Source organism: Callionymus lyra, chromosome 12, assembly GCF_982586985.1.
Source record: "Callionymus lyra chromosome 12, fCalLyr1.hap1.1, whole genome shotgun sequence".
Lineage (NCBI taxonomy): Eukaryota > Metazoa > Chordata > Actinopteri > Syngnathiformes > Callionymidae > Callionymus > Callionymus lyra.
In genome coordinates this window covers 18,685,998-18,710,549 of record NC_141829.1, presented here as the reverse complement: position 1 = coordinate 18,710,549, position 24,552 = coordinate 18,685,998, and the positions used below count along the sequence as shown (strand labels likewise).

General features: G+C 35.5%; 3 protein-coding genes and 1 pseudogene across 3 annotated transcripts; 3 read left to right on the top strand and 1 right to left on the bottom strand.

The window, feature by feature from the left end:
- The first annotated feature begins 185 nt into the window (after positions 1-185).
- On the top strand, positions 186-4,910 carry piga (phosphatidylinositol glycan anchor biosynthesis, class A). Its single transcript, XM_087803894.1, has 7 exons — positions 186-286; positions 738-1,185; positions 1,255-1,525; positions 1,603-1,735; positions 2,639-2,771; positions 3,971-4,177; positions 4,244-4,910. Exons 2-7 carry the CDS (start codon positions 763-765, stop codon positions 4,520-4,522), a joined length of 1,446 nt encoding a protein of 481 aa, XP_087660020.1. The 5' UTR covers positions 186-286; positions 738-762; the 3' UTR covers positions 4,523-4,910.
- Positions 4,911-6,712: 1,802 nt separating this feature from the next.
- asb11 (ankyrin repeat and SOCS box containing 11) lies at positions 6,713-9,833 on the top strand. The gene is made up of 7 exons (XM_087804657.1): positions 6,713-6,794; positions 6,860-6,939; positions 7,012-7,119; positions 8,204-8,354; positions 8,411-8,545; positions 9,437-9,625; positions 9,709-9,833. Exons 1-7 carry the CDS (start codon positions 6,713-6,715, stop codon positions 9,831-9,833), a joined length of 870 nt encoding a protein of 289 aa, XP_087660783.1.
- A 1,378-nt stretch (positions 9,834-11,211) lies between these two features.
- On the bottom strand, positions 11,212-14,828 carry LOC148068539 (gastrin-releasing peptide receptor-like). Its single transcript, XM_087804637.1, has 3 exons — positions 14,419-14,828; positions 12,373-12,709; positions 11,212-11,529 (listed from the first exon to the last, which is right to left on the bottom strand). The coding sequence occupies exons 1-3, from the start codon at positions 14,826-14,828 to the stop codon at positions 11,212-11,214; spliced, it is 1,065 nt and encodes a 354-aa protein (XP_087660763.1).
- A 3,400-nt stretch (positions 14,829-18,228) lies between these two features.
- Positions 18,229-20,834, top strand: LOC148068538 (lanC-like protein 3; annotated as a pseudogene).
- Positions 20,835-24,552: the final 3,718 nt, after the last annotated feature.

The following is a 24,552-nucleotide window of genomic DNA, read 5'->3' as shown; positions in this document are numbered from 1 at the left end:
TCACTGCCGAATTGTTATAAACCTGTTTTCACAAAAAAAGTCTTGGTAATTGAATGGTAAGCAACGACCAAATGGAATTGTAAATGTTATATTTACCGTTATACGGTTTTTAAAAACGAGATGCAGTACTGAGTTTCTCCAAAAGATGGCAGTAGTCGTGTTCACGGCTTTACGTATGACGCACTGAGGGAACCAGGAAGTGGGTGAGACATGTAGCTAACGAGTTAGCAATTTTATATCTGAGAGGAATATAGAAACTTCAGATCCTTCTTTGGTTCGATAACATGTAAGTATAATAACCACTTGATTCGGAGGACGTTTATAAGTAGTGATTGTTTCTCATATTGTAATTGTCTTGATAATGTATTGTTCCTTATTTGCTTTGTATTGTTGTTTATGACTATTTGTTATTGTTGTATTACAAGCAAACGTATTGTAGCACTTAGAGAGAAGATTATAAAGTTATTTTGTATTTATTGTCATTCATTAAAATGTATCTCCAGGTTAAATACAAGCAAAAATAGTAACAATCCTCTTGTTTGAGTTCTTCATAAAATTAAATCTCTGGTGATACATTTTGTTGACCAGAATATGTTTTCTAATGTACAATCTAGTCGACTTCTAAGGTGCTACTATTAAGTGGTTGTGTTTAAATCATAAAATACACCTGCAACTAGATGAAATAACATTTAAATGGTTGTCACTTTTTATTGAAATATAACCCTTTTTTTTTGCAGCTCTATGATAGTTTATTGATCCACGATGAGCCGAAGAAAAAGAGGGTCGTCCATCCCTGCGGCTCCAGCAGAAGTGACCCGGGGCCCCTCCAGGAAGCACAACATCTGCATGGTGTCGGACTTCTTCTATCCAAACATGGGCGGAGTCGAAAGTCATATTTACCAGCTCTCTCAGTGCCTCATCGAGAAGGGACACAAGGTGGTGATCGTCACTCACGCCTACGGCCGGAGGAAAGGCGTCAGATACCTGACCAATGGACTGAAGGTCTACTATCTGCCGCTACAAGTCATGTACAACCAGTCCACGGCCACCACCTGCTTCCACAGCCTCCCTCTCCTTCGCTGTGTCTTTGTCCGGGAGCGGATCACGGTGGTCCACGCTCACAGCTCCTTCTCCGCCATGGGGCACGACGCCCTCTTTCATGCCAAGACTATGGGTTTGAACACTGTGTGTAAACAGTAGCATCTGATCACCTTAATATACAAGATGTTTATGATAACTTTTCTTTTCCTTCAGGTTTTCACCGACCACTCCCTCTTTGGCTTCGCCGACGTCAGCTCCGTGTTGACCAACAAGCTTCTCACGGTGACTCTGTGCGACACCAACCACATCGTGTGCGTTTCCTACACCAGCAAAGAGAACACGGTCCTCCGCGCCACCTTGAACCCGGAAATAGTTTCCGTCATTCCCAACGCCGTCGACCCGACGGACTTCACCCCTGACCCCTCGCAGCGTCTCGACGAGAAGATCACCATCGTGGTCATAAGTCGTCTCGTCTACCGTAAAGGTGATGATTATTTATACACGGACAGATCGTTTTTTTCTTGTTCATACTTGTTGTGAACTTAAATCTGTTTCTCTCAGGGATTGACCTTCTCGCTGGAATAATCCCGGACCTCTGCCTCAAACATCCTGATCTACATTTTTTAATCGGGGGAGAGGGACCCAAAAGACTTGTGCTGGAGGAAGTCAGAGAGAAATACCAGCTTCACGACAGGTTAGCTGATGTTTTTTACTGTCCGTACACAATCTGGAAAATCTGAGCGATCTGTGATTTTGACATGTTATGGCAACCGGATTCTATGGAAGTGTATTGGTTCCATAAAAATATTGAATAGTTCAAGCCAACGTGTGACCTTTCTGTGTGGAGCTGTATGTTCTCCCCGTGTTGCGAGGGTTTACTCTGGGCACTCCAGTTTCCTCCCACGGTCCAAAAACCTACAGAGGTTGATTGAAAACTTGAGGAAATTGTCCGTAGGCATGAGTGTGTGTGTGGATGGTTGTCTGTCTTTGTGTGCCCTGCGACAGGCTGGCGTCCTGTCCAGGGTGTCCCCTGCCTCTCGCCTAATGAAACTGGGAAAGTCTCCCCGTGACCCCCCCCAAAGGGATAAAGCGGTAGAAAATGAATGAATGAATTTAAGATTTCAAATGTTGAAACTTTTAATATAATTATGGAAATATTGTATTTTTTATTTGAGTATAATTAAATCATTTGTTTAAAGGTTGAATTAATTAAATTAGATCGTTTTTATATTTAAAAAATATGTTTTTTAATCATTTCATAGCCTTTTAAATTCAATTTGGTTTGTTGTCACTGATATACCAGCATTTTATTTTGAATTTAGAAGGGTACAAATGAAAAAATATTTACTTTAGAAATTGTATTTTTGAATGATTGGAATTAGAATATCTAACTCTGTGTGTAAGAAAGTATCAAATTCTCAATTCAGTGATTAAAAAAAATCCATTTGTATCCACCTTTCAGTAGGATAGTAGAAACAATTTGATTCAAAAAGAAGAATTCAATTTTTAAAAAGAAGATTTAAATAACTGGAAAAAGAAGGATTTTTTTTATTGAAGATAATTGAATTGATGTTCTATGCTTTTTTTTTCGTTACAGGGTTCGTCTTCTTGGTGCACTGGAGCACAAAGATGTTCGCGGGGTTCTGGTCCAGGGTCACATTTTCCTCAACACTTCTCTCACTGAAGCTTTCTGCATGGCCATCGTGGAGGGAGCCAGCTGTGGACTGCAGGTCTCTTGTTTTGTATTTTTCAATATAGACGAAATATAAAAGGTGTACAAATCTACAATTTCCAAAAAAAAAAAATTACAAACTCGAAAACTAATAAAAAATGTCCTGAAACAAATTTACAAACTACTAAATAAATTCCAATAACCTGTAAAAAACAACAACTCTGAAAATAGTTTGCAAACATTGAAACAAATGAACAAACTCTGAAAATAAATTACAATTTCCTGAAACAAATTTATAATTTATGGATTATTTTTTTTACAACTTCCTAAAAAAATACAAACTCTGAAACTAATTTATAATAATATATGTAATACAATTACAAACTTTAAATCACAATTACAATTCTTGAAATACAATTTCAAACTTTAAAACAAAATTACAAATTTTTGGGACCAAACTTATCAAGTGATGCTTTTTCGTGTTTATTGGTGAATAAACAATAACAACAAAAACTTTCCCCAACATTTTAAATAATAGAAAACCTTTGAATGTGTTTCCATGACGGTGTGTATTAATCTAGCGATACACCATAATACCATATTACAATACGATAGGAACGAGGATATATTTGTAGTATTATCGAGTACTTGACCCTGGTGTTGCAGAATTTACAGACCATATGACGTGACAAAGTTGTAACTACTTTTATTGTTTTGAAACCAAAATATGTACTTTAAAAGCTGCCGGAGTAGATTGTATCCTCTTGTCCTCAGTTGTTAATTCAGTGATGTCGAATTTTGATAAAATATTACAATATATCCCAGTATTGAAAAGTATTTTTAAAAAAAAACGGTTTTCCATTTAATACACTTTGTCCCAGTTGTATTGCTGTCGGTATTATTTTTGTCAAGTCACTGTTCTGTCAGTGTAATTTTGGGGCCAAGTTTTTTTCGAGCCAGACAGAGTGCATTAGTGGTCTGAGAATCACTGTCACATTTTTAAATACATGTTGTTGTTTGGAAATGTGGACGTAAAAAATAATTTATTAAGTTAAAATGACACCCAATCAGAGTGCATTGCTTTTCAAAATGTAGCAATTGTGACACAGAGGTGGGGGGCTTCCATCGTGGCAGGGCGTGGTCCAGGTGGAACGCTAGAGATTAGCAACAGAAAAGAGGAAAAATCAAGCCCGCATGAATATTCAAAGTCATCGGTGTTCTAATGTAACGTCGGGAGTATTTGTTTTGACCGTCAAGGTGGTGAGCACTCGTGTCGGGGGGATTCCAGAGGTGCTGCCAGACGATCTGATCACTCTCTGCGAGCCGACAGTGCGTGCACTGTGCGCCGGGCTCGAGGCGGTCATCGGGAGACAGCGTTCCGGGTCAGCACCATCTCCGGCGGTCATCCACTCCCGGGTGCGGAACCTGTACACCTGGAGAAACGTGGCTGAAAGGACTGAAAAGGTATGTTTTTATCAAATGTGAATACAGTGACGGCAGATTTAATGTTTGACTCCGTGGTGTGTTCAGGTGTACGACAGGTTGGCCGGAGAAGAGGTTCTGCCTCTGGACCGACGCGTGCGGAGGCTGAGGGCTCACTGCGGCCCCGTGGCCGGATCCATCTTCGCCTTCTCCGCCGTCCTGGACTTCCTCTTCCTGCTGCTGCTCCAGTGGCTGGTTCCGGACCGACTGATGGACGTGGCCGTGGACGCCTCCGGCCCACTGGGCCGATGGAAGCAAGAGACTCGCGGCGAAGACGAAGGATCTGCTAAAGAGAAGAAAACAGAAACGGATGTTTTATCTTCATAGCGAGCCTCGTGATGTAGTCCAAATGCAGAAAAAACACTTTTTTTTATGTCAAGATTGTTGTAAAATGCAGATGTTTGTGTGATTTAAGTCAGTGGCAGTATTATGAATACACAACTATTCAATATAACTTTACTTTTCTCCATGCAAACCATTGCTCAGGTGACCTTGCTCTGATTCACTTTATAACAAAACAGTCTTAGGGTCATAATGTTGCCAGATATCTACATGTACAGACTTCATGGATAACGTCAGACCCTGCACTGTTTAAAAAAAGAAAAAAGGGATTACACTTAATTTATTTTTTTCTAAATACATTGTATCTTTTTTACAAGACTCTAAGTGGATGTTTTCATTATGTTTGGCTTCAAATAAACTTGTTTCCATAATATTTATTCGTCTTGTTTGATTGTTCAAACTTAAAAAATGGATTCTGGATGTTTTTTTATTTTGGGAGAGATTATGTGGAATACGGTGGCCCAGATGTTCAAAAGAAAATGTTTAAAGTTATAAACAAATTTACAAATTCCAGAAAAATGGTACAAACTATAAAACTATGTAACTATTTTCTGGAAAAACAAATTTAAAACTCTGAAACCAAATCACAGTTTTCTAAAACTAAATGAAAAACTCAAATAAAATGACTAATTACTAAAATTACAATTTACTTAAAACAAATTTACAATATCTTAAATTAATCACCATTTCCCACAAATAAAATATTAAATTCTGAAACTAAATCCTAATTTTCTGAAACAAAATTACAAACTCTCAAAGAAAATTAGTATTTCCTGAAATAAAATAATAAACTCTGAAATAAAATGGTGATTTTCTGAAACAAATTTTACAATTTCCTTAAAATACATTTTTACAAAACTAAATGTACGTTTTATGAAACGAACTTACATTCTCTAAATAAAAGAATAAACTCTGGAAGAAAATGACTAATTCTGTTTCTTTTTTTGCGTTTTTTAAATTAAACTACAATTTAAATGTTCTGAAACAAACATACAATATTTTCAACACATTTTTAATGTCCTAATAAAATGTAAATATTCATAATATAAATTTAAAAAAATTTGAAACATGTTTTTTCAAACAAATTTGTTTCTGGAAAATTATAATTTAGTTTCAGAGATATATTTGGCTCTTCTGAACCACTGTGATAAAAGACACAATATATGTCTAAAGTAAGACACCAAACATTATAAACAACATTATAATGTGAAACTAAAAGAGAAACATGTCCTCACGACTAAGTCTACAGTGAAATCTACATTTATCTCAGTAAACAACACACGAAGAACGACAGGAAACTGTGCTTTGGAATGCAAAGTGTCAGACCAACTGTAAAGGAGAGGAATGTGGGCGGGGCAGTTTTCCAAGGTCACAAATATTACAAATTTTGAAGCAAAATTACAAACTTTGGAGCAAAATTACAAACTTTAATGTAAGAATACAAACTTTGTAGCAAAATTACAAACTTTAATGTAAGATTACAAACTTTTAAGTACATTTACAAATGTTAAATCAAAATTACAAACTTTAATGTAAGATTACAAACTTTGAAGCAAAATTACAAACTTTAATGTAACTTTACAAACTTTGAAGTACAATTACAAATGTTGAATCAAAATTACAAACGTTGAAAAACAATTTCAAACTTTAGCTAGCAAAAAACCCAAACAATTGACTTCATAAAACACTATTACATCAGTAAAAACATCATCAAATCATTTGTAAAACTTGAGATTGATTTTTTGCATGTTATTTTACCCAAGGAAATCAGCCCCCTTGGGGGAGGTATGCAGGGTCAAAGTGTTTGTTTTTAAATCTTCATTGATTCCATTATATCCTGATGGTTCCCAGTAAGCCAGGGTCAAAGGAACTACCGGTGACGCAGTAAACTGATACACAAACACATATTGAAGATTTGGAATCATAAATATTTGTTGAATCAGGAAAACCAAGAGAGTATTTACATGAGAAACCTAATGTGTTCCACTTCAACCCCCGAAACAACCATAACACACACATTAGCATGTACTTCTCAAGGTGTGTCCCCCCCTTTTGTTATGCACTGATGTCTGGACTTGTGTGGGGAAGGAGATCCTGGATGGGGGGGGGGGGGTTGTGCAGATAAAAACCGAGAGGTCAGACTCAGGTCTGAGCATCTCAACAGTCACTGTGATCATGGCTGCAGTCGAGGTTTCACAGTCTCAACCCTGGGCGTCCCTGGTCTTCAATGGACTCATGTGTAACCCCCTCATGGCCGGTGAGACTCCTAGAGAAGTTAGTTTGTGTTGAAACTCTTTGTGTTGATGAGATCTTGTGTCACAGAAGTCTGGTCTGATCGCACGCCTCTGCATGAAGCCGCCTTCCAGGGTCGACTGCTGCACCTGAGGTCGCTGGTCGCTCGGGTAAAGAGGATTCTGACTCAGTGTGTATGTATTTTTGGGGCGACCCACATTTAACTTGTGTCATTCCTTCAGGGGTTCCATGTGAACACGGTCACTCTGGACCAGGTCTCGCCGCTTCATGAAGCCTGTCTCAGGGGAAACTACGCCTGCGCCAAGTTCCTGGTGGAGCACGGAGCAAACGTAAGTTCTCCATTAAATATGTTTTAATGCACTTTCTTGTTTTCAATTTGAACTTAACATTTTTTTACTGAAATGTTTTTACAACATTTTATTTTCAATTTTTGGAAAAATTGAATTATATTATTTCTATATTAAAAGGTAGAATTATTTTAAATAATTATATTTAATAAAAAAAAAATCTAATTTCAAGCTCAAAACAATACATTTTCTAAATTCAATATTTTTTCGTCGTAGCCTTTGTTATTTGCTTTGTTTAATCAATTGAACTAATTCATCTTTTATATTGAAAGGTACAATTGTTTTGTTTTTAATAATGAATTTTAAAAAATGGACGTTTTTTAAAAAAAGTTTTACATTGAGTTTTATATTCTGATTCAAATAATTACTAAATTATTAATTCAACATTCTTGAATTCGTAGCCCTTTAAATTAAATTAAATAAAAATGTTGGTGAGATAGTGCCACCAGACAATACTGAATTAAAAATACAACACATATTTTTCCTCACTTTTTGTCTGTCTATAGAAAATTAGAATTTTGCTTTTATTGCTTTATTTGCTTTGATTTTTTTTTAACAAATTAAATGAATGATTTTTTTTTTTTATTTAACGGTAGAATTTTTCCTTTTTTTAAAATTATGATTATTACATTTTAAAAACGGATTATTTTCTAATTTAATTATTTAGTTTTTAAACATGAAGTTCAACATTTTAATTTCAATAATCATTAAAAAAAATAATTTTCTAAAGTCTATAGTTTTTATTTGTAGCCCTTTCAATTATTATATATATTATATATAATATATAGCATATACAAATATAAGTAAAAGTGTGCCACCACCCAATGTTGAATATAAAAGGTAACACATTAAAAATGTTGAATTAAGAACATTTATTTTTGATTTATTGAAATTAGAAAATAAAAGAATGTGTAAATAAAAAGTTAATTAGGATTTTTTAAATTCAATAATAAAAATATTTAAAAAAAAACCAACAACATTTCAATAAAGAAATTCAACGTTTCAACATCTAAAAATGTGTTAAATATTCTGACTGATACTCATAAAAGCTGCTCATTTTTCTCAGGTCAACATCATGACCTCAGATGGAGCGATGGCTCTCTTCTTCTCCTGCAGGAGTGGAAGTGCTGCATGTGTCCGACTGCTGCTGGAACACCAGGCCTCCATCTTCTCCAGCCACCCCCGGACTTCACCCGTCCACGAAGCCGCTGAGAAAGGTTTGTGATGCAACTCTCCACGGACAGAGGGTGAAGCTAAAGTTAATGTTGTTCAGATCACAGAGAGTGTCTGGAGCTGCTGCTGGCTCACGGAGCTGATGTGGATCTGCAGCTTCCAGCGGTTGGGACGCCGCTCTACTCCGCCTGCAGGGGTTCTGCTGGTAGTTGTGTGGATCTACTGCTACACCTCGGTAAGTACACACTTAACTGGTTGTAATTGTGTGTAATGCTAATATAAAATTTTATTAATGGTCAGTGGAGGTGCGTATTGGCAAGAATCTTGTGATATGATACGTATCACGATATATCGTAGTAACAAGAATCTATGTGTAGTATTGTCGGAGTACTTGACTCTGGTGTTGCAGAATTTACAGACCACATGACTCTTGACGAAGTCGTAACTGCTTTCATTTGTTTTAAAACCAGAATGTGTCGATAGAGTTGCTGTATCCTCTTGTCCTCAGTCATTGACGGGATCTCTCAGGATTTTATTGTTCCTTTAGCTGAGGAGGATGTAAAACTGCTGCCAACCAGTGGCCAGAGGTTAAATTGCAACACAAAAATGAACAAACCCAGATGATATACACATGTTAAAAAAAACGATTTGATTGTATACATACTTTATTGAAATATAAACCATAAAATAACTATGTTAATATTACTTCAAAGCCTAAAAAAATTAAAGAATGGAGAGAAAAATTGACAAAGCTGTGTTGAATATGGAAAAAAGTCTGATATATTTCTGTATCTTTAACCATGCCAGGTAAATATTGAATTAGAACCAACGATTATAACGAAAAATAACAATAGAAAAAAAATCGAATGTAAGTTCATCAGAAAAAGAAATTTAGAAAATATTTCTAAAATTTAAATTTTTGGTATTAAATTTGCAGAAGAAAATTAGGGGTTAATAAGATTAACAATGATTTTAGTTTTTATAATATAATAAAAATATATCTTTCAAACTACTTATTTATCGTTAATATCATTGAATAAATAATTACTTTTTATAACATTTTTAATTATTATTTTGCTTTTTGGAAATCTTTTTTTCTTTAACCTGGTCCTGGTGTTGTTGTCAGGAGCTGACGTCGGCCTGGGTTGTGGGTTAGAATCCCCTCTTCACGCTGCTGCCGGAGCAGGAGACCCCGGTGTGCTGGACCTCCTGCTGGAGTTCGGAGCTGACGAGTGTCGCAAGAACTGTGACGGGAAGACTCCTCTGGGTCTGACGGAACCAAACACAGCAGCGAGAGCCGCCCTTCAATCCAGAGGTGTGTTTGAACGACCTAAAAACACAACAGGGATGTGTGTGTTTTTTTAAAACTCTGTTTTGTTTTGTTTTGTTCCCCGTCAGCGCCCTGCCTGCTGTCTCAGCTGTGTCGCCTGGGTATCCGCAGAAGTCTGGGAAGGAGTCGCTTCCCAAAAGCCTCAAGTCTCTTTCTTCCTCACAGTATCAGTGATTTTGTCCTTTACAGATGAAACACTTTTTTTTCTCCTGTTTCTGTAAATATATTTAGTCACACTTTTGTACTTTTATTAACGTGAAATCGACATACATTTTTATAGCTTGTTGTTTTATTGTGAAATATATATTCTTTAAAGCAGCAACGTAATGACTTTGCTTCATAGTGATGTCAATATATATATTTCTTATCACTGTTCTATACGAATAAAGTGACAAAATAATCAAATTTGTATTTTATTTAGGTTTAATGTTTGTTTTTAAAGCTGGATACGTTTTCTTGCTTTTGGTTTTGTTTGGATATTGCATTATTTACTGCATATAACTCAGAATGATGGGTCCTAAATATTTAGCCAGCCAAATATCAAATAAAATAAACCAGCAAGCAACAATTTTTATGCATTTAGTTAGTACAAACATAACGGATACAGGTCACAAATATATGAAACAGTAGTAAACATTTCTTGAATACAGTTTAAAGAAACATGCGTGTAGCATAAACTAGATGTTAGCATTAGCTTGTTGGACGTAGTGAAAAACAAAAATATAACATTTCCGTTTCAATACACTCATTATATATATATATTTATTAAATAATAAAATGAATATACTTTTAAGGAATGGCGCTCAAATAACTGTTCATATACAGCAACATAATATATGCTAACGTGTAGCTCAGTTAGCATCCAATGCTACATCAACTGACATGGATTCCACTACAATTCAAGTCACAATTCTTTATTATCTATAATTTATTTAAGTTAAACAGTATATATGGACACTCATAACATTAATGATGGAATAAATTGTCAAAAATTGATTATTTGCAGCACTTATTTATCAGTTTGACCTGAACATTACTTTTGGGCGACTTCATCTTTGGTTCTACTTAATATATTTAATTGAATTTATTGTCACTCATGTCGCAAAAGATGATGATGATGAAAAAAAGTTTTTGCGCTTTGATAAATGTCTGGTATGGGCAGTACTAGTAGTTAAAAAATGTGTTGAGATTTCCTTAATGTCAAAGGTCAAACACACTAATCCACCTTAAATTTAGTCTCAGGGTCAAGCTGACCCGGAGCCTGGAAAAAAAGTTTGTGGCCTGGCTTTCAAAAATACATATGCAGTGGTGGAGATAGTTCACCTTGACCCAGTGTTAACACAAGGGATACCACAAACACATTTGTTTTCAGGCTTTTGGGTCAATTTGACCCTGAGATAAAACAAGGGCTAAAAAGCGTCTTAATGAGCTAAAATGTGGTGTCAAAAAATTCAAAGGTTGAGTCTCGGATTCATGTCACGTCTAAGATGGGCCCTTAAAAAAAAAAGGTTTTCCTTGACCTTGACCTTTCTTTCGCGTCCTCCCAGTCCCGGGAATCTCCATCAGAACAATCAGACGGTGGTGGTCCGAGTGTTGCTGCGGTTCTGGCTGCTCGCCGGTCGGCGCCCCTGGTTCAAGCACAGCAGCTGCTTCTTAAACTGCTTACGGAAGTTCTTGCTCATCAGGTAGAGGGCGAAGGGGTTGACGCAGGAGTTGGCGAAGGCCAGGATGCGAGCGCACACGCTGGCCACGAAGTGACCCAGCGAGGTGTCCACGGTGTCGTAGTGGTACGAGCGGTACAGGTAGATCACGTGACTGGGCAGCCAGCACGCCGCGAACAGGCCGACGAACACCAGCACGGTCTTGGCCAGACGCTGGCGGGATCTGATCTGAAGTGGGACAAAAAATAGTAGTGATGTGTTGATGAAGCTTCATGAAGCAGTGTTGTTTAGAGGTCAGTAGGTGGCGCCATCAGTTTAATGATGTGATGTTTCATTAGAACAGTTGTTCAAAACAAAGGGAAAATTGTACAGAGACCGCCATCTAGTGGACTCCGAAAGTAATGACACTGTTTCATGAAGCTTCATCAGACCATCACCATGGGACTATATTGGTGGCATTAGAATTTTTCATAATATCATTTGAAAAATCGACTATTTTCAAAATAAAAGAATTTACACAGAGTGTGATATTGTAATTCTATAACATTATTTATAATTCTTAAATGTTTAAAATGCAATATAAAAATAGTGCTATCAGACAACACTGAATAAAAAAATGTTTAAGAAAATATATTGAACATTTATTTTTGAATTATTTTGAATTAGAACACTGCGCTCTATGTGTAAACATTACACCTTTATCTTGAAAATATTAGATTTTTATAAATTCTATTATAAAAAAAACACCCCCAGCCAATTCTAACTTTCAATTATAACATTATCAACTCAAATTAAAACCAATTCTACTTCAACAAATTCAACAAAAATTGTTCCGCTGCTTAACAAAACATTTCAATAATAAAAATCAACGTTTTTAACATTTTAAATGTTACATTCGACCATTAATGCTCCAAATATTAATACAGAAGTTTTAATAAACTTAATTTAAATGTAAATAATTCCAACAGATCACATTAAATAAACTAATTAAAAATGAATACTAACGCAGATAGAAGTAAACAACACATGGTTAAATCATTTATTTAATGTAAATATTCCACAGAGACTCACTTGTTTCTGCACATGGCCCTCAGCAGGGAGGTCCGCAGACCTCATCAGACTGCGAGCGATAAAGAAGTAGTAGACGGAGATCACGAAGAGGGGGACGACGTAGAAGACGAGGAAGGAGGCGGTGGAGTGCATCTTGGGGTGCAGTCCCCCCGCCTGAGGGTAGGGGGCGCAGGTGACGAACGTCTCGTTGGTGTAGACGTTGGTGAAGGTGCGGAGGTCCGAGAAGACGGCCTCGGGAATGGCAAGGGTGACGGAGAGCAGCCAGATGGCGCCGGCTCGCAGAACGAAGCTGAGGGTGGAGTTCTGGAGGTGGAGCGGTCGCACGATCGCCCTGTAGCTACAGAAGAAACCTAGGGTTATCTCTTGTCTCGTGAATGTTCGTCATCGACACTAGAGGGCGGTGTTATTATAAGCTTAGTGGATAGTGATGGGGGTTCATGAAGCAGTTGATCCTGTATCATGATACAGTTTGAAATACCACTAGATGGCACTCTCGGAAAAACTATGCCAGGTTTCATTGAGTTAGTAGATCAGAGCCAAAAATTTTAAACCAGCTAGTGACATCTAGTGGCCTTTTAAATTAAGACACTGTATCATGATACAACTGAGGCATCACTAGGTAAGACACAACAACAAACATTTGACGCTGCTACATTTTCTACTGATACTGATAAATAGTGATGTGTTGGTGAAGCTTCATGAAACAGTGTCATGTGGTTCAGAGGTCAGTAGGTGGCGCCATCAGTTCAAAAATTATGTGATTTTTCTTTGAACAGTTGTTAAAAACAAAGGAAAATAGTCTAGACATCTAGTGGACTCTGAACATAATGACACTGCTTCATGAAGCGTCATCAGACCATCACTACTAATACATATTAAATCGTCACCACAATTCTTTATTTTACTATATAATTTCTGCGGCTCCGTAGATAAAGAACAGTGTCAAATGTTTCTTGTTGTGTCTAGAATGGCTGCCTTGGTGTTTCTATTGTTTATTTTGTGTGTTATAATTGTTCATCCTTTTTTGTCATCCATGTTGTGTTTACAACACTGGCAATAAAAGTTCCTGATTCTCAATACCTTTGCAATGCTTATAACAACACTCCCATCTAGTGGATATAATGTGAATTGTTTTTTGTGCGAAGGAAGTTAAAAACTACACCAGTTTTAAGGTACGAATCCGTCTAATCGCTGATTCACAAATTCGAATTATATCATTAAAAAAAAAAAAGGCATTTTGGTTTTGCAAATTATAAATGATGTATTAAAAAAATACATTCATTAGTAAAACCCACAATACAATTTAGAAATATTAAATGTATATTTCTCGATATTAAACTTGTATTGACTAAAATTGACGATGTGTGGATCACCCTTTGTTTAAATACAAATATTAATAAGATATAAAAATATAAGACATTCAATAACCAAAATGTCTGTTTCACCTTATTCATTCTTAATTAAATACTCGGTATTTAAGTCTTTCTACACGACTGAAGTCTGGATTATGAATTTAATTTAATGTTTTAAATTATTTATACCTTAAAATTATTATTTTATTTTCCATGTCATGCTTATGTCTCTAATTTCATTTAATTTACGTTATGTTATTAAAATATTTTCATTTAATTCAAATTATTTAATTATATTATTCTGTAATGCCACCACAAAATGATGGAACAAGATGTTCTGTAATATTAAAATAACAAAGGTTTCTGATATTTGTGTTTGTATGGATATATATATATTTTGACTTGAAATGTTTGTTTTTTATTGTTGAAGTGTCTTTTAATTAAACAGGATTGAACTAGTTCATTCAAAGTAAAAAGTTTAAAAAGAGAGGAAAGTATTTCCTTTATTTAAATAAATATTTCAATGTTGAATGTAAGAATGATTCACAAATTAAACTTGTAGTTACTTAATATATATTTTTAATATAATATATTAAGAGTAAAATGTTTAAATGATATCTTGATGCGTTAAATCCGATGGGATTAAAGATTGAAGTGAATTATTAAGTGTAAAGTGAGAGGACGACGTCGGTACCGGTCCGCGGAGAGGGCGGTGAGGGTGAACACAGAGACCCCCACAGAGGCGAGCTGGATGAAGGGGATGAGTTTACATCCCAGCCTGCCAAAGATCCACTGGTCCACCAGGTACCGGCTGGCGTCCACTGGGGCGCAGGTGACCAGCAGCAGCACGTCCCCGAGAGCCAGGCTGGACAGAAACAAGTTCGGCACCGTCCTCATGGACCGGACCAGCAGGCAGGTCTTCATCAGCGTCACGTTGCCCACCAGACCCGCCACGATCAGGAGCCCGTAGACGGCAGCGATGCCCAGACCGGGCAGCCAGATGTGGTACCGGAGCTGGTATTCCGAGGTGGTGGACTCCCACTGCAGCCTGGACACGTTCAGAACTAGGTCGGGGTTTGAGATGAAAGAGTCGCTCAGAGACATGTTTGCTGACAGGAGATCAGAACTACGAGGAGGTTTGCGCGCTGATGGTTTTTATGTGGAGATCAGCGTCATTTTACGCAACTTCAAATCAGAGAAATAAATATATTTATCTATCCAATTATAATTTCAGTTATCTCTCTCTCTCTCTCTCTCTCTCTCTCGTTATCACCCACTGTTTTTCTTTCTCTTTTCCTCTCTCTCTAAACTGCAGTTTTGCTAAAAAAAAAACTCAAAAGCTTCCTCAATTATTGTTTTAATTCCAGTATTTTCAAATTGATAGTAAAAACCGACGGACAGACACACAGACAGATAGATTGACAGACAGACAGACAGACAGACAGACAGACAGACAGACAGACAGACAGACAGACAGACAGACGGATAGATGGATGGATGGATGGATGGATGGATGGATGGATGGATGGATGGATGGATGGATGGATGGATGGATGGATGGATGGATGGATGGATGGATGGATGGATGGATGGATGGATGGATGGATGGATAGATAGATAGATAGATAGATAGATAGATAGATAGATAGATAGATAGATAGATAGATAGATAGATAGATAGATAGATAGATAGATAGATAGATAGATAGATAGATAGATAGATAGATAGATAGATAGATAGATAGATAGATAGATAGATAGATAGATAGATAGATAGATAGATAGATAGATAGATAGATAGATAGATAGATAGATAGATAGATAGATAGATAGATAGATAGATAGATAGATAGATAGATAGATAGATAGATAGATAGATAGATAGATAGATAGATAGATAGATGGATAGATAGTCAGACAGACAGACAGACAGACAGACAGACAGATAGATAGATAGATAGATACAAAATAAAATAGTTAGTTTCTACATGATCTTTGATCTCATGAGAGACACAAAATAATCACAAAAAAGGGACCGAAATCTCTAAAATGTCTAAGTCCTGAAGCTAAAAAATAAACCAAAGTGCTGACTATTACTATAAAGTATTACTATTTTGTTGTATATTGGTTTAGGGAAAAAGAAAATGAATTGATTATTAAAACAGTGTGTTTTTGACATCTTCAATAAAAAATAATGACAATAAAAAATAAAAAAAAGTGAAAGAAACTTTCAATTCTCACACTGCACCGAGGAAGATCCTTTTCATCTACTGGTGAGGACGTGCGATGTGAGACTTGCTAACCATTTATCTCAAAGGGTTTCAATCCCAATTTCAATTTAAATGCTAATTCAATAAACTGATGAAAAAAGTGCTCGTTTCTTCCTTGTGTCCATTTTCATGGAAGTTGTGTTAAAAACTTTTCACGGCGGAGGAGCTCAGAGAGAGAGAGAGAGAGAGAGAGACTTTTACCCCCTTTTATGAAACTGATTGAGGTTATCAAAGAGAAAACAGCAGCTCTCGAGGGAAGTCGCGAACAAAGGACCAGAACAGCTGTCAACTCCAGAAGATACTTTTTGATCAAATATATGAATAATGTCAGCTCAGTGAGCACTGCAGCAGAAAGTCTTCCCTTTCATGCACTTTGTACCAAATGTATACTTTCTGTTTTTTTTAAACTAAATTAATAAATACAATCTTTATATAAAATACAGGACCAACAATGATACAAGTGGTCCCTAAAGTGAGTCTACTTAAAAGAATCTCTGGTAGAGGAATTCTTCTTTGAATGCAAGAGGATAAAATACAAAATTAATTGTATCTTTTTTTTATTAACACATTTTTTCCAAATATGCTTGATTTCAAAAGACTATCTCTAATTCCCATACAACCTTAGAACATACACAGTTTCATGATCTGACAATGCTTTGATCACACATGGTGAGAAGATAATTTAATATTTATTTTTCATAGTTTTCGCTGACAAACTATTCAACATCATTTTTAATTTGTATTAATGTTATTGAATACAGACTTTGACATGTTATCAGTTATGTTTTTTTTTATACCCTAAACCGTTTTCTGCACACACAGGACAGAATGGAAGAAAAATAGAAAAAATAAACATAAAAATAGAATAATAAAATAGTGAAGCAACAGACATTGCAAAACAGGGAAAAGTGGAATAAAAGTGAAGGTACTTGAAGGTGACACAGATGGGAATGATCTGTTTTAAAAGGAAATGGTGGGTGGTGTTGGTTTATTGTGTAATTATGACTTTTCTTTTCTTATTTATGATGTTGTTAAAGTGTATTTCCTTTTGATGTGCTTTTATACTGGCAAGTCAAAAACCTTCTAGCCTCACATTTGTAAGGTTTTCAATTTATTAGTCTTCGTTACTGTTCATCCGTCACAAAGACATTAAACATATACAGTAGTTAATGGAAGGTTTATTTTCAGCACCATGGACAGTTGCTGAGATTTATTGTTGTCATCTACTCTTAAAGAAACATTCAATTATAATGAAAACACAAAAGTATAACACTCTACTTCAGTTATATTTCATTTTCACAATATTTCCTTTTTACTTTCTTGTGTAGACGGTTGCTATCAATTCTACAATCATCCAGCCTTTATTCACGCCAGCTTTTCAAGGAACTGGCGTCGGCTCGTCCACAGTAGCACCTGGTATTATGGACTTATTTGTTTTTCTTTGTGATGTAAATCTGTATTTGGAATTCCTCCTATAGCGTTCACTGTCTACACATGGAGCTTGAGCGTTAATTAACCAAACTGTTGTCAACCAAAATGTCTGTGTAGCATGTTAGCCTATTAGCTTTCGCCACAAACCAGAGTACAATATAGACTTACATTTTTTTTCTTCGGATGGACGCTACAGACGAACAGTATGTAGGTATTTGGTTCTTTTTCGACGAAGAAGAAGATGAAAAGTGGGCGGGGTTCGTGATCGTCATATGGACGTACATATTTATGTGTAAGTCCAATAAGAGACAGATGATTCTGAAATATTCCGTGACCACTTAGTGAATAGAAACTGAGCAAAATTAGAATTTTTGTGGTGAAATAACCCTTTAAATAGTTAAATAATTTAACGGAGTCACAAGATCTTTCTCAATCTTTATTTATATATCTATAAGAACTTGAGATATTAAGTAGATTCAAACGTAACAATATTACGACCCTCAAGACAAACGGATAGTGTTGGGTTATTCGTTCGTCAATTTTTTTTTTGTGTAAAGTGCAGAAAATTAAAATAAATATGTGAGAAGACACCTGTTTGTTTTCAGCAGCCTCTGGTTGATGGTTTTAGATTCGTGAGACGACTCCAGGTACTGACCACTGCAGAACATAAGGTACAAGTGTATTGATTTCATAGGTAGCTCGAGGTCTTCTATTGGACCGAGGACATCCAATCAGAACCGCCTGATGTTGTTGGCTCGTCTCTCCTGGATCTCCTGAGGTTCAGCTTCTCTCTCCTCCCGGTGATGGAAGGAAACACCCGCTGCTCGGTGAAGTACGTGGACGCGGAGCCGAACCGGAACATGCGGGCCGCCTTCCTGCTGGGCGGGTCCGGGATCTACGCGGCGGCGGCGATGATCTAAAAGGCGATCTGCAAGGGTTCGCAGGACTTCGTCAGACCTCTGACTCAATTTCGAAACCTGTGGGAGGTTTGTGCGTCCATCAACTTCCTGGAGTGCGGTTCCGACGAGCTGTTCGTGGGGCGAGCGGGTTACCTGTGCGCCGCCCTGGTGCTCAGGCAGAAGCTGGGCATCGAGGTGAGGTCAGGTGACCCCCCATGTGACTACAGATATGTCATCCATTTTTATTTGTTTTGAAATGTTGAAACTTTGAATGTTTATCTTTTAAGAATTCTATTGTTTTTTTTTGTTAAAAAAAAAATGTAATTAACTTATTTCTATAATGAAAGGTTGATAAAAAAATATATTAAAAAAAATCGGATATTTTCAAAATTAATGCATTATATATAATACGTAGAGTTTGATGTTCTAGTTAAACAACTCAAAAATGTTTGTTTTTTTACTAATTCAATAATATTTAATTCGTAGCCTTTTGACAACTTAGAATCAGTGGCAGGTCAATTCAGGTTTGTCCAGACAATATCTTCGATGTCTGTGGTCTAAAAAAAACGTATCACGTTCAAACTGTGTTATCTGATGATGACGGATTGCAGAAGTTAGATTTTTCAACATAGACAAATGAAACCTTTCAATATACAAATGATGAAGTAAAATCATTCAATAAAAAACAAATGTACACTAAACTACTGTAAACTACTAAAACAAATGCTAAAAAACATGATAACATTTCCATAATTCAAAGCTTCAACGTTTAAAATGTTCCATTCAACGATAAGATGTCACCGATATACTTTCAGAGTCGTCCACAGGAGCCTCAAATACTTGCTTGTTTTGCATTGCCGTGTTTCTCGCATGTGCTTCCTTGCATGTCTGTCAGGGCCTGGATGCATGTATATGACCCCCCGCGACCCCCCGACCCCCCGCCAGACGCAGCCCACGGCCTGTCCTCGGTGCTGCAGATGCTGCTGAGCTACCAGGACCTGCTGAGCGGCGCCGACAAGGACCAGGTTGTGGCAGAGCGTCGACTTCCTCATGAACCAGGAGCAAAACTGCAACTGGCCCGCGGAGCTGGGCGCCATGATTGAACTAGAGAACGAGCTGGTGCACTGGTGTCATGGAGCTCCAGGTATATACACTCGACGTCTTCATCATCATGTTCAGGCGTGACATTGAAAGCATGTTCTCCGACAGGAGTGGCCTATCTTTTCGCCAAAGCATACATGATCAACAAGAGGCCCCAGTACCTGGACACCTGTATCCGCAGTGGAGAACTGGTTTGGCAGAAGGGTCTCCTGAAGAAGGGTCCGGGCATTTGTCACGGTGTGACTTCTGCTGTATCGCCTCACAGGAAACTCCAAATACATCTACAGAGCACAAAGGTAACAACACAGCCTTTATTTTATTCATGTACCCCTACTGAAATTAATATATATAGGGTGGACAATGCACCAAAATCCCCCCAAAAATACTATTGAATACACGATACAGTCCCAAATATACACAACGAGCAATACTTAAAATTACCACAAGATGGCAGCCCAGTCCTATCTCAATGTCGGAGTTAAAATAATCCAAATAACGAAACCAACTGGGGGATCCCAAACGAATTTGCAGCTAGACACGTGATCAACTAAAGCAAAAATAGATAACAGAAAGTCCATAACCAAAATAAAACATATGGGTAAAACTAAAATGGGTAAAAAAGCGCTAAAAAAAATGTGTCAGAGCAAAAGAGAGTCCAGAGAAACCATAAAGTCAAATGTCCCATAGGGGGAAGAAGGAAGTCTCAAAGTTTACAAGGTAAAACTGTAAGACGAGCCGACTCTGGTCTTTGGAGAATCTGGCGTTTAGGAAGGGAGGAAGATTGTCAGAAACCATCTACAACTATATAAATGTCCATACAAAATAAAAATTTGTGTTAATAATTGTTGCTATCGATTTGCACATTGACCGAACAGGTCTAGTTTATATACTTCGGAACAAGGTTAATAGTCACAGCAACAATATTAAATTATATGATCTTTTAGGACCTTTTTATTTGTGCAGCCTTTTTCTTAATTTTCTTTGGGCTGGTGTTTTTGTGTCTATGTTGTCTTGACCTTTTAGTATGTTTTTTAACTGTGTATTGTTTTGATTGTTTTAGTGCTTTGTGACCCTGGGCTGAGAAAGACACTTTACAAATAATTACTTACTAACTTGCTTTTTTGTGTGTGTGAAATAAGCTTTAACATGTTTGTTTTCCACTTCATTAATCCTCTTTCACTAAGAAGGAAGTGTAAGCAAACTTGATTTATTTAAATGAAATGTATATATTTTCCCCTCACACAAAGGTTCGCCGAGTTCATGTTCACAGAGGAATTCAAAAGTGTCTCTCGCTCCATGACGAGGGTCTACAGTCTGTTCGAGGGTCTCTCTCTGGAACCGTCTGCTTCCTGGTGGATCTGCTGCAGCCGGACCGCTCGGAGTTTCCTCTCTTCAGCGTGTTTGAGTGACACATGAACTGAACAACAGTCAACTGTAGTAGAGCTTATTGTGTAGTGAGTATCTGTTAGGAGGAGAAAGTATTTAATCCTAGTAGAGTTTCGTTGTGATGTCCTGCTTCACAGCTTTACCCACTAAAATGCATCTTTTTTTTATATGTGTAGAGAAACACACTTGTTGTCGGTGAATTAGGTTGTGATACTGTAGCGTGTTATTAAGAGGGCTGCTCTCAGGTCAGACTGGATACTGTTGTTCGCAAGTCCAGAACAAATGTATAAACTCTCACACAAATGTACACACTCTCACACAAATGTACACACTCTGATACAAATGTAAACACTCTGACACAAATGTACACACTCTGATACAAATGTAAACACTCTGACACAAATGTAAACACTCTGACATAAAAGTACAAACTATGACACAAATGTACAAACTCTGAAACAAATAGACCAATTCTGAAACAAACATACAAACTCTGAAACATATTTACAAACTCTGGAACAAAAAGACAAATTCTGTGACACATTTACAAACCCTCAAACAAATTTACTATTTTCTGGAACTAATTTACAAACTCTGAAATAAATTTGCAATTTTCTGTAACATATTTACAAACTCTGGAACAAGAAGAAAAACTCTGTGACACGTTAACAAACTCTGAAACAAATTTACAATTTTCTGAAACATATTTACAAACTCTGGAACAAAAAGAAAAACACTCTGACACGTTTACAAACACATTTACAATTTTCTGTAACATATTTACAAACTCTGGAACAAGAAGAAAAACTCTGTGACACGTTAACAAACTCTGAAACAAATTTACAATTTTCTGAAACATATTTACAAACTCTGGAACAAAAAGAAAAACACTCTGACACGTTTACAAACACATTTACAATTTTCTGTAACATATTTACAAACTCTGGAACAAGAAGAAAAACTCTGTGACACGTTAACAAACTCTGAAACTAATTTACAATTTTCTGAAACATATTTACAAACTCTGGAACAAAAAGAAAAACTCTGTGACACATTTACAAACTCTAAAACAAATTAAAAAAAATTATGAAACATATTTACAAACTCTGGAACAAAAAGAAGAACACTGTGACACGTTTACAAACTCTGAAACAAATTTACAATTTTCTGTAACAAATTTACAAACTCTGAAATAAATTTGCAATTTTCTGTAACAAATTTACAAACTCTGAAATAAATTTGCAATTTTCTGTAACATATTTACAAACTCTGGAACAAGAAGAAAAACACTGTGACACGTTTACAAACTCTCAAACAAATATTCAATTTTCTGTAACAAATTTGCAAACTCTGTAACAAAATTTTAAATTCCTGTAGCAAAGTTATAAACTCTTAAAAAAAGAACACATTCCTAATATTGTAAACTTATTTTTATGAGTTTGTCAATTTGATTCATTGTTTTATATCATTTGTTTCAATGAGTTTGTAAAGGTGTTTTGGAAAATTGTTATTTTATTTCAGAATTTGTAAATTAGTTTTGCACCTCTGGGCCACCGTAGACCGTATCCTCAGTCCAGACAGAATCCAAAAGGCATCAACGACTCAAAAGAAACCACATAATGCCTTTGAACATTTTCTACAAATCAACCTGCTCAGCTCTTCAACTTCATCCCAACAATCATCATCACTTCTTGGATTTAAATCAAACCTGCTGACATTTAATGTTCTTTAAACAGTAATTCAAACTCACAATAATAAATCTACACTGTGAAAAACATTTGGCTTGTGATGTTAAATATCTGTAGGACAACAGGGCTGTTGGTTTTGTAGTTTGTGATAAGAAAATTGGTGGAAACTGTGACCGTTTTTCTATCACTGAACAATGTAGCCTGAGTTGTTGTGTGTGATGTTGGAATCGAGGCCTTAAAATGTGTTTGTTTGTGATAGCGTTAGTAGATAAATAAGAATTGGTATTATTTATTTTCTATGAGCAACACACTTTCTAGGTTATTATTCTAAAAGTTAGAGGGTTTATTAGGATGTGAGTGTTTGTAATGTGATGACAAAAAAATGTTTGTAATTAAGTGTCTAAAAATTAATAAATCATTCTTGTTTATTATGTTTTAACCAAACAAGACTATTTTTTTTATTTTTTTTTTATTGCATGAGACACACATTTTAATATAATGATAAAATAATATAAATACGTTTTAGTTTGCTATTACTATTAAAATTAAAATGAGCATCTCACACTGAAAGGTACATTACATTCTTAAGATAGAATCATTCGGTTTAGAATGTACTTAACATAGTAAAGTTAATTGTTTGTAATACATTCTTTGCTATAAATGTGTTGAAATAAATAAATCGTTTTCTTCTTTTTTTTTTTTATTATTCCAAACATGACACTATCTATTTTATTTATTTACATGCGACAAAAGGCTTTTATAAAATTACAAAATAATACAAAAATATATAAAACAGGTCTTTTATTTACTTTGTAGACAAAATGATAATCTTAGTGTAGAACATAGTGTGTTGAAAATTAATAAATCTTTTTTTTTACTTTCATTTTTTTTAAACCCAAACGTTTTTTTTAATTTATTTGCATGCAACAAACACTTTTATAAAATGATTAAATAATATTTTGAATAAACATCCAGTATACTTACTATTTCTAAAAGATAATGTGCGATCAAGGAAGCGAGTATAGGAAGCATTGATAAGATAGAGTTAAGAGAACAGTCTAAAAGATAATTTAAGTCCAATATCTGGATACTAGTTGCGCAACCGTTATTTTTTGGGGCCAATACTCAATATTTAAAGTATTTAATTCAATCGTCTATAGGTTTGGTTTTAAAACGAGAGGTTTATATTAGACATTTAAATCTAAACTACACTTTAAATTGATAAATGACTGTTCAACTTATTGTATATTTGTTTTTGTCTTTATTTAATATTCATCAATAAAGACTTTAGACTTTTAGACTTTAGACATTCTTTTATTTTCATTGCACAGAAAACACAGCAGTGAAAATGGCAACGAAATTTCGTTGCTTGGCAACTGTAAAAAAAACACAGCAGAGAGATGTATATATAAAAAGTATAAATATAAATATTAACAAGTTAAAAATAGTGCAATACAGTACAAACAGAATAAATAAATAACAATATAAATATTGCATATAATAATTAATGTATACAAAGTATAAATACAAATAAGTAAGTAAGTAATTTGTATTTATATAGCGCATAAGTTAACAATAATGCTAATATGTTATAAATAGAATAAATACATACTATTTTAAATAGTGCATAGCTCAAGTCATATTTTCATTGAGCAGTCTGATGGTCAGAAAAAATAAGCTGTTTCTAAATCTTTCTGTTCTGCTATTATCATATAATAATATAATAAAGTTATATTGTCTAAATTGTATAGATTATTGACCGTCAAACTTTGGTCCGAGCTTAGACAAGACGTTTAACAGACGTTTAAAAGACGTTTAGATCTAAACTACACTTTAAATTGATAAATGACTGTTAAACTTATTGTATATAAGTTTTTGTTTTTATTTAATATTTATCAATAAAGTTATATTGTCTTGACTTTATAGATTATTGACCGTCGAACTTCAGTCCGAGCTTAGACAAACATTTTAATAGATGTTTAAATCTAAACTACACTTTTAATTGATAAATGACTGTTAAACTTATTGTATATTTGTTTTTGTTTTTATTTAA